Below are 11590 nucleotides of genomic sequence, written 5' to 3'. Positions count from 1 at the left end.
TAGGAATACAACTCAACCCATATCTTTGTCAAACCAACCTATTTATGGTTCAAAATAAAACATGTGTTTAAATCGGACATTTATTTACAAAAATAGCTGCAGATTAAATACTTACAATACATAGGAAGACTAGTTGAGTTTTATTCAATATTTCGATTAAATTGGATTAATTTTGAAACTTAATAAAAGACTAGAAATAAATTTCGCTGTTATTTTCCCAATCTGATGAGTAATTATAAAACATTATGCACCCGACTTTATCCTAAACGATATTTTAAATCTATCGTAGTCGCATATACAACAAGTACGTGTGGTTCCGTCCTAGAATAGGACCACTCTAAATCCGCCCGTGGATTTCATGCGAGGCGACTAAGAAACATAGACTAGGCATCTGATAGGCAACAAAAGCATCCGCAAGAAGTGTTGACGTCAGACAGGGGGCCGGTTGTAAAATCACAGCCAAATCTTTAAAAAATTTACTTCGCTGGCTCATCTACTAAAGAGGATCATGGCCTCTAATACTAGAATTTTCCATTATTTGCCAGTCGGCTTTTAGAGGTTATCGACGCATCTTAGTCAATTTTTACGCTGAAAACGTGGTACGCGGCGTCACAATCCCGAACAAAACTGCTAACATGAAACGGAGAGCCTCGAGAAAGAGACATAAGATCAGTTCCGCTGCCGCGTCTCGGCTCGGCCGAGCTGCGCAGAGTGCGCCTGCGCGAACTTTATCGCGACGCGCATCGCGTCCTGCACCAGCTGTTCGCAGTTGATCAGGCTCACCTGCGATTTCATTTTACATTTAGCAATTACTAGCTGCGCCCCGGGACTTCGCTCCCGTGAGAATTTCGGGATAAAATGTACTCTATGTGTTATTAAAAAATAACAAACAAACAAACATACATAGATCTTCGCAAACTTTCGCATTTTACACTAAGAGTAACAAACGTTACTCATTCACGCAGTCTATTGGACGGATTGTTATGAAATTTGATAGGTACACGAGTAGAATATAACCTGGAGTAACATATAGGGTTTACACATTTTTATCTCGAAATTCCCATGGGAGCGAAGTCTCGGGGCGCAGCTAAATTAATATTATTATTAGGATACACTAAAGGACAGTCTGCCATAACAAATTATTGCCAGGAATCGTGGTAATCAACGTGGTTTGAGCTATACGGATGGACTGGATTACTAGGTTATGGTATGACTAGATGTGGCCCGGGGCTTCGCTCCCGTGGGAATTTCAAAATAAAATATAACCTATAGCAATCTTGGATAATGTACCTTTCTAATGATGAAATAATTTTTGAAATCGGTTCGGTAGTATCGGAGATTACCCGCCTCAAACATACAAACTCACAAACGCTTACCTCTTTATAATAATAGTATAGATATACGGACATCTACTTTTTAATGTATTATATCGTAAACATACCTTGGTGGCAGTCATTTGGGCGTACTCGTGCGGACAGTCTGAGGGCTCCACATCCGCGCTGAACACGGGCAGGATGCAGCGCAGCCACGTGTCCGCTGTGAACGACGCCGTCACCATCGTCTGTTATATAGAATAATAATAATTCTGATAAAATTGTATAAAAAATCTCTTCATGTTGTTTTTGACCTTTGCCCAATTAAGGCCCGTGGTTTTTAAAAGCATCTTCTTCATAGTCGTATTCCTCATGACTGAGGGTAGTGGTCATTACATGGTCATTACTTTACATACAACACACTTTACGGCATTATTAATTAAGTGGTTTGCCATTGCCTTCTCCATTTCACACACAAGTTAATAATCAACCAGTGTGTAGGTTTCTTCATGATGTTTATCTTCATCGGAAGAAACTACTATACATGAGTCAGATTGGTATACCAACTCATGTGGCACGAGTAGGATTCGAACCTGGGACCTTTCGATCCTCAGGCGGGGGTCTTAAGCTTAATCATTACACCACCACCACCACCACAGAGCATAGTGACATTTACTTACTTATGTCTCAAAAATAAATATTATTATTTTACTCATACGACAGAAATATATAGTTCCATATTCTTCGATTTTTTTATACATCAACTGGAAATGCTCATCAGGCTGAACAACTTTTGTGAGATCGTTATTTCTATATTTCCTGTACTATCATTCTTCTCCAACAGGTGTTCCAGTTTTCAAAATCATTTATACCTTATATGTTGCCCAGGCTTAATAGCAATATAACAAAAAAGTTTCATTCAAATCAGTCCAGTAGTTCCGAAAATTAGCGTGTATAAACAAACAGACAGACAAACAGACAGTTTTTTTTATTATTATTTCTCTGTTACTATGACTCTATCGCCTAATTTCGTTTTTATGTAAATATATTATTCTGTTTTATTATATGTGTTGATAAAATAGAATAAGTGACCTTCGGCACCCTGGCGGCGGCCACGACGACGCCGCCCGCGCAGCCCAGCAGCAGCGCGGGCGCGCGCGCGGGCGCCGCGTGCAGCGCGCGCGCGAGCCCGCAGTGCTGCATGAGGTAGGAGCAGCGCACGAAGTGCACCACGAAGCGCCGCCCCGACGCCGACGCTGACGAGAACGCCGACCGGAGCTCCTCGTCTGCTATGGCTCTGGGTTCGCGTGGATGTTAATATTATAGTTCATTCATTATTTAATATATATATATTAATAGTGTTTCTTACAACTAAGTTACAAAATGTACATTATTATGTGTACAAACCCGCTTGGTCCACAGTTAGCGACCCGCGATCGCGAGCTAGGAGCTAAACTGTATTTCGATTCGCGTGAAGCATCATGTGAGCTTACGGAAGTGTTATGTGACTTATTTAAAGAAACAGTTACAAATGAATAAGAGATATTTGTATCCATAATTCCCAAACTAGAATACCTATATTTTGGGAATTTGCAGAAATATTCTACACTGCCACCAATAGATACGAATATTTAATTTAAATATTCGTATGATCTATATCTACACTAGTTCTATATCTACATAAATATTTGCAAGAAATAGCATAGAATATATAAATAAATTTTATGTACTTCATGATATATATTAACCCCGTTTTATGAAATTATTTATTTATTCAGAAAAAAAGATATAAATACGAAGATAAAAAATTAATAAAAATCGTCACACCGAATAAAGGCTGATGCAAAAGCTCGTCGCATTCTCTCTCTGAACGGCAGCGGTGAGATATATAGAGTGATGAGAAACATGCAAGGTGATGAGAAACACTTAACTAAAACATCGCTTTATTCCGCTTCACAGTATTTTTCCCAGGGTCCGTTAAAATTAGAACAATAAGAACTACAAACATTACTATAGAACTTAAAAGGAGATAAAAATAAAACTATTATTTTCTATTAAATTTATATTCAACTCACTGCAAAGCCAGCTCATCAGTGTTCACCTTCTTCTTCATAAGCCCGTCCAACAAGGTGAGACATTGAGCATATTCTCCGTAGGGGGCGCCACTAGTGCCACACAACTCTTGCAGCTGTCTCTTCAGGGACGAGACTTCTTCTCTCCTCCGCTCAGGGTCCACGAGATCGATCACCTGGTTCAGTTTCTCGGCGCGGCAGAATAGTTCGCGAGCCTAGAATGAAAGAGAGTCTAAGTTATCAAGAATTTTTTTTTATACTATTTTTGTTAATTTGGTATTTTCGGAGACTACGCTTACCTCTTTATAATAATTAAAAAATATTTACCGATTTAAAAAATGTTTTCACCATTGGAAAGGTACATTACCCAAGATTGCTATAGGCAATATAATAACTCAAAATTCCCACGGGGGTGAAGCCCCGGGCAACATCTAGTGGCTATATATATTCGAAAGTGCAGATATAAAATGTATGATGTTGACACAATACATGATAAAGACCTCATGATACATTTGTCTAAACATGTCACGGGACCGGCAGCTTTGGAAAATAAAGATTAGGACAACCCTCTCTCTTTCATCTCTGCGTGTTACTGGTGGCATTCGAAGCCTGAGGCGAGCTTTAAAAATAAAACAAAAAATTCTTGATTCAGCTGTGATTTTACGACCGGCCTTTTGCCTAACATCAACCCTCTTCAAGAATTCACCGGCACATTATCACACATTGAGATTATGGAGTTCTAGGGCGGTAACCCCACCAAACTCATACTAAACCTGGATAGCGCTGTCTCCCGTCAGGGCGTGTATGACCGGCGCCTGTCCGCCGGGAGACTTCACCAGCGCGACACAGAACTCGCCCACCGCGCCGGTGGACGGCACGTGGGTGCCACAGCATAGCTCTCTGAATTATACATATTATATTATACTTTTTAAAGGATAAAACAACATGAAACTCAAAACGTAGACGGAAGGAGGCCTTTGCCCAGCTGTGGATCACGGAGGGCTGCTGACGATGATAATGGAAAATCAAAGAAGACTGACATATGGCGTTAAATCCATCATTGATAAATTGAATTACTTACATAATTATTGTGCAAAAAATGTTTAAATAAATAAAATTATTTAGCTTTGTTCTATTACAGAGATCTTGATTGCCTTTCTACTACTATAATCGATTTTTGATTTCATATTTCTATTGTCGTTCAGTGTACATTGAAAATGTGTCAGGTAATCTGAGAAGCTTAATATAGGTGGCGTTGGTATAGTTGAAACGTAGACAGAGAACACCATAGACATTGTAATATATTCACTCATACAACAAAGAGAAACGCGTATAAAAATATACGAGAAGAAAAATTTTATAGAAATGTTCTACTATCACATTCGCTGAGTGATAGTGGCTTTTTTTTCTCTGATTTTTAAGTTTGAAGTTTATTTACTTAACTTGTATTTTCAAAATGTCACAGCCATGACGTTTTTCATATAGATGTTACTCACTTGGATACAAGCGGTGGTTCGACGGTGACCAACCTGAGCCCAGTCTCAGGGTAAGTTTCCCCGGGGACCGTTACCACTGAGTCGAAGGGAACCTGAATGCTGTCTAATATGTTTGTTTGAAGCGGCGCGTTGGATTTTATAGATTGTCTGAAATAATACTATGTGTTATTTGATTTGAACATATGTACGTGTAATGAGATGATTATAACAAATATATAGATACTTTAGCGAAATATTGAAAAAGTTTTTTTTCTGATAGAATAGAATATATATAGCCTCTGTGAACAGAATTAAGCTTGTTTAGATATTCCTAACAAACAATATTCAGAAATGCCAAAGTTAGTTTGTTACCGCTTCTCGCGTCACTTAAATTTTCACATACATATAGATAGGAGTATTGATAAGAACATAGGGTACCTTTCACCCTACAAATCTTGATTACGTGTGAAATTCTCACAAGCGAGGCCGCGGACAAATAAATGTGAAAGTCAAGGTACACAAAGTTAACTTACATAAAAATACGAACCTAATTAGGTCTTGTGCGTCTAGTATTACTTTCGGAGATAATTTCTCACCATACACCATCAAATTTAAAGATAGCCCTTTATCATTCACACTCGAACCAACCGGACAGACAACACTATTTGGCAGCACTTTACGTATAGCCGCATTTAATAAATGAACCGCCGTATGATTTCTCATCATATTCAAACGTTTCTCACTATCTATTTCCAATGTAACTGCACTTTTATTATTCACATACAATTTGTTATCAGTATTTCTATTCATTTTAAAATAACCCTTATGAAAAACAAAGCCACGTATTTTGAAAACAGTCTCTACATTCATACACATATCTTCATTTACACGTATGACACCACTATCGGCTGATTGTCCACCTTCTTCGCAGTAGAAATTTGTATCTTTTGTTACGAAATAATAAAGCCTATTTTCGCATGGCTCAGAAAAGTCTATCCACTCGCAGTCTTCATTTAATATGGCTAATAATCTAGTTTTCAGGGGTTTATGTACAATTTTATTATCAATAATCTCGTAGCTATATTTCGGTTGGTCATTAGTTGATTTGTGCCCACTTTTGACCATTTCTTTAACAGCGCTGTCAAATAAAATGCCCTTATTCGAGCTTTGCTCTTTAAAAGCGGTTTTGTGCCTCGATTTGTGGTCTGCGAGAAGTTTCCAGAATCCTTTTTTGTCTATATCTAAATTGTTTAGTTTAGCTATTCTTTGTATAAGATCTTCTTGAAAACCGTAAGTGTCATACAATTTGAAGACTAATTCCCCTGGTATTGTAGTTGATTTGTGTTTAGACATCTTCTGTAAACAAAAATAAGTTGATTAATATACGATTACAATAACTTAAGTATAATATGAATGGTTTCTCATCACTTTCAAAATTTTCTCATCGTTTGGGTTTACGTTATTCATACAACATATATGTTATACTATTATAATAACTTTAGTATGTAGTAATGATGCAATTTGCAATGTCCCAAGATTTTTAAAAGTGAATATAAATCTTGTAATATAATTTAATATATTAAAGCGCGTACCTCCTTAAGCTCAGTGTAGCCCAAGTGGAAACCGCTCATTTCGACATCATTCAGTTCTTCAATCTCCGGGTACCTCTTTACCAGATCCTTCCACTTCTTCTCCAAGCCCGCTCTCATCTTCTTATATGCATGTTCTTCGTGTTCGATCACCAATTTGGCTTCTTTTTGCTTGGAGATCAGCTCGGGGTATGTGGAACCAAGGGTAGAGGCCACTTGGTCGTAGAGATGGTAAGGTAGGTGTGGGTTTTGGAATATGTCCGTTGATATTTTGAATGATTTACGCATGATTTGTTTTAGGTTCAGGCTGGAAAGAAGAATTCACATGTATAATCTATACTATTATTATAAAGAGGTAAGCGTTTGCGAGTTTGATGCGGGTAATCTCCGAAATTACTGAACTGATTTCAAAAATTCTTTCACCATTAGAAAGGTACATTAATCAAGATTGCCATAGGCTATATTTTTATCTCAAAATTCCCACGGGAGCGAAGCCCCGAGCAACATCTAGTTATTAATATGTTGAATCATCAATTTGTTGCAGGTAATAAGGTATTCTGTAAGCTGCTCTATATATGTTTAACTAGCCGTCCCGTCTTCGCTCGGGTAATAACATAATAATTATTTCTAAACCTTCCTCAGAAATCATAATATCGAACGATGACAATGTATGAAAACTCACGCAGTATTTTTTGAGTATATCGCGAACAGACAGACCGACGCGGCAGAGAACATTGTTTTATAATATGTAAGGATAAGTACCTGGACGCAGGGAAGCCCCCGTCGGCCAGACACACGCTGAGCATGCGCGCGTGGTCCGCCAGCCGCCGGTACGCCGCGTCCGCCGCGGCTGCGGCGCCGTAACCCCCGGAGTACGGCGCTGCGCTCTTTCTGTTCTGTTCGTGAATATAATAATGTATACAATCCTACTAATACAAAAAATTTTCAGCCACACGAACGAAGTCGCGGACATCAACGAGTTATAAATACGAAAGTTTGTGAGGAATGATGTGTGTACGGAGTGTACACGTAGTACCATGAATAGGGAGAAGTGGAGGAACATCGCAAAAGCCGCAACAAGCAAAAAAGGGATAGCATGATTAAAATCCCACGTAAATTTAAATCAAAAAGTTGTGTAAGTATTACCTATAAAATTTCATGTTTGTGAGTTTAATACAAAGATTAGTTTCCTATTTGTAAGTTTTATATTTACAATGTTTTGTTGTGTACATAAATAAAAAAAAACTCACTATTATGCTGGACATGAGCTATAACACACAAGGACACATAACATCACTAGAGTGCACGTCTGTATGTTTGTCCAACTTAGTTCAAAAACTGTTTTATTACCGAAATAGTAATACAAAAATTTGGTTATGTTATTTTTTTTACAGTTAAAAAGTATTTTCATATTGTACATACCGATTCAATAGCCCGAATGATAGGCTGGAAGAGGTCAGTGTCGTAGTTGGTCGGCGCGCGCTGCAGCAGCGCCGCCAGCCGCTCCAGCCCCATGCCGGTGTCCACGTGCTGCCGACGGAGACTGCTCACTTTTGTGTCCGATTCTCTGTCGGCGCACAATCCAGTGATCCATTTCAAACCATTTTTTGCTTTTCACAATCCATAATCCATCCAATGTGGAAATATTTTTGTTAGTTGCACACCGCGTTTTTACCAGCATATTTACTTTTTTGCACTGTAGCGCCATCTGCTTTATGAAGCGCTATTCACTAACATACTTTTTGACCAAATCTTATGAAAATCGCGTGTTTTTCTACTAACGAAAATTGTTAATCCAAGGTATCCAACTATCTCAATACGAAATTTCATAAAAAATAGCCCAGCCATTTGATTGTGAAGAAGCAACATACAAACTTTCACCTTTATAATGTTAGTGGAGATATTCTCTGGTTAGGGACACCACAACGTATGATCGGTCCTTCTACTCTGAGATCATTTCACTTAAAATGGGAATTTAAGTTTGTTTGTGATCTCTTTCTTTCTTTCCTTCCATACACCAGCGCAGGCGATATTATGCGGAGAGAGACATATGTCTGACAATCATGATTGAATTAGGTATGCCGGCGAACGTGCGAAGTGGAGACGAAAAAGTAGGAAAGCGGAAAATCCTATCAACTCGAACAATCCTTTCGTAAATATAATTTCGCATACAGATAGTTAAAGAGTATGAAGAAGGATAAAGCCTACCTTTTGTCGCACAAAAGGTACGTTGGAAATTCACACAGGGCCCAAAAGGTAGGCCGAGGTTTTAAGATTATACAAACATATAAAGTTTCATCTATCCTTGGGTTTGATGTTTCCTTTATGTTATTTATTTTTATCACAAAAGGTCTTCAATTCGAGATGAAGTTGCTAACCCTTAAAAAACACCTGTCATGTAATAAAGAACAAATCTTATATAAAGGTAAATAAAGATAAATTGAACTGAAATATTCAGAAGATAAAATGAGTCACCTGTTACACTGTATAAAGACAATATTCCATATCTCAGTGAGCGAGCCATCTGTGTTCACGTGATGTATCTCAGTGCACGGACCGCACGGACCCGTGGCTCCCATCTCCCAGAAATTGTCAGCAGCATTTTTGGCTATAAGCCGGCTTTGAGGTACACTGGAAATTAAATACTTCAGTCAATTACAATATTTTTTAATTATTAAGTAATATCTGCAATCAGTCTTGTACGAATTTTTGCAGATCACTTGAGAGCTATGTCTGGTCGGAGCCGCTACCCCCCAGTGGTCGCAGCCCTTGAAATCTAAATCCTGAATGTCGTGTCGCTTTAGCCTTTTATTGTAGCTAATGTTGTTGAGTTCTTGTGCCAGCTCTTTAGGGTTGTTTCGAGTCCTGCAGAGAGCCTTATCTCTTCCATCACAGTATCAAAATGGAGAGCATCATGGATTTCGACATTTACAAAAATCATAAATGTTCAATACAAAAAATATCCAATAGGAAAAATGTCAAATTCGAAAAATGTAGTAGTAGTGTAGGTAGAAGTATGAAAAATATTATGTCAGTATACTTAGAATTTACTTCAGTAGACTTATACATAACATTTGCACTTGGTTACAGCAATTTTGAGACCTTCATTGAGAGGTTAGGTGACAGCCATAGCCTATTTTGGTACAAAGTCAACACACCTCAAATGTTAACAAAATTACAGAAACAAGTCTCACCCAATTTGTTTCCAAATATCCCTGCACTCCCTGTCCTCAGTGAGACCGATGACCACGTCACCTGCAAAGTAGGTCACCAGAAGGTTCTCCGGCTTTAATCTGTACGGACCTAGCAACAGGTCCCATGCCATCTGACATGCCTCTTTCTGAAATATTACAAATCATTTCAATGTTGTTAATTAATCACATTTACGAAATAATGTGTTCTTTTAGTTGCATTTTAAACATTATATAGTATTTTTTAATTAATTCTCATGTAAGTGGCTATTTGTCTTTATGAGAATAAAGTTCTTTAAACCAAAAATCAATCATGAGCAGCTTGTAGCTTTTTGAGACATTCATAATAATATTATAAATGTGAAAGTGTTTGTTTGTCAGTCTTGAAAATGGTGTAACAGATTGAGGTGATTATTGGTGTGGAGATAGTTGGAGAGCTTGAGAGTGTCATAGGCTACTCTTTGCAGCGGGCAACATCTAATACTATAAATATAAAATAAAATTTGCCCTGAAAATGTGTCAAGGTCTAATTCTTCTCTGACTTTGACTAAAGATTTTGATAAAAGATTTTTATTGTTGTATAAAGATTGTCTGTGTAATGAGCCCTTGTTGGGAGCAGATTCTGGGTGAACCATCAGGTTAAGCTTAACAATAAAGCATTGTCATGGAAAATAAAGTGACATAGGTAATTACCTATGTTGGAATTCCAACTTAGGACAAGCAAAAGTGAACTTTATCTTTGCAAGATTTGATTAAGTGGAAGTAAACAAATGCTTGTAAAAATAGTGATTTTCTCTCTTTTATCTAGACCTTTGTCTGCAAGTAGAACAAATAATTGCTCTGCCTTCAGCTATAATTATACTTATCAAGTACTGAGTCAATCAACCCATGAACAAAGAGAGTCAGTTTCTAAACTGCATGATGTCCTCTGAAGGTATACAGACATAGTATCTTTTACACCCGTTTTATTGCATATAAAAACAAGCACAAAAGTTTTATTTACTCATAAAAAATATGGGAAATTATGTTCTTTTTAACATGCTACAGCTCAAAGATTCAGAGCTCATTTTTAGATAAGTATTTCAGTTTATGTGGATATCCAGAATAATACTACCTTGTAATAATCACCAAAGGACCAGTTGCCCAGCATTTCAAAGAAAGTATGATGATGACCATCTGTTCCCACCACATCTAAGTCATTATGCTTGCCGCCCACTCTGATGCACTTCTGGGAGTTCACTGCTCGGAAACATGGGGGTTCCACTGTGCCTAGGAACACGCCTTTGAACTGGAAATATAATAGTGAAAAACAGATTTTTTTATAATATTATGTTCTATAAAATAATGGTCAGTTTACTGCAGTCATTGCCTCAGACGGAATTCATGAATTCTGCTAGAAATTAAAATGTCCTTACCTGGTGCATTCCAGCATTTACAAACGGCACTGTAGGGTCACAAAGTGGGATGACGGGACTGGATTTAACGTGCTTGTGACCGTGTTGTCCCACAAAATATTCTATAAATGTACTCCGAATAGCACTACTTGAGGTTTTAGTCCGAATACCCATCTGATGATGAAATAACCGTGTCTTAACCGGTAGACGAAACATTTTAGGTTATATGATGGGAAGTTCTATATACAGAAACGGTTAAAACGAAAGATATTACAACCTGCGACAGCTTTTAAATGCAACTTTTACTGTATAGAATTAATTTATGTCTGATACAGCAAACAACTTTGTTTTTGTAACTTTTTGCATTGCAATGGAATTATTGTCAACGATTTCGATGTCAACGTCAAATCTTGACAACATCAACAAGAGAATTTCAGTCAGCTGATGGTTTATTTTCAAGGTTCAAACCTTAGGTTTAAACAAAAGCAGGATAGGGTCCTGGATTTCTAGCATACTTATTAGAAAATATATACAAGGTACCGCGGAGTTTTTAAAT

The 11590-nt window shown here is 37.7% G+C and overlaps 1 protein-coding gene across 1 annotated transcript; it reads right to left on the bottom strand.

Moving 5' to 3' along the window:
* Positions 1-66: 66 nt before the first annotated feature.
* On the bottom strand, positions 67-11431 carry AlaRS-m (Alanyl-tRNA synthetase, mitochondrial). Its single transcript, XM_053757669.1, has 14 exons — positions 11056-11431; positions 10755-10928; positions 9644-9789; positions 8925-9080; positions 7872-8016; positions 7212-7345; positions 6453-6756; positions 5408-6216; positions 4882-5028; positions 4159-4285; positions 3389-3600; positions 2406-2610; positions 1442-1561; positions 67-783 (listed from the first exon to the last, which is right to left on the bottom strand). Exons 1-14 carry the CDS (start codon positions 11248-11250, stop codon positions 670-672), a joined length of 2988 nt encoding a protein of 995 aa, XP_053613644.1. The 5' UTR covers positions 11251-11431; the 3' UTR covers positions 67-669.
* Positions 11432-11590: the final 159 nt, after the last annotated feature.

The sequence above is a fragment of the Plodia interpunctella genome, chromosome 17 (genome assembly GCF_027563975.2).
Source record: "Plodia interpunctella isolate USDA-ARS_2022_Savannah chromosome 17, ilPloInte3.2, whole genome shotgun sequence".
Classification (NCBI taxonomy): domain Eukaryota; kingdom Metazoa; phylum Arthropoda; class Insecta; order Lepidoptera; family Pyralidae; genus Plodia; species Plodia interpunctella.
Note: the sequence above shows the minus strand (reverse complement) of the source record. Positions and strands in the feature narration are given on the sequence as shown.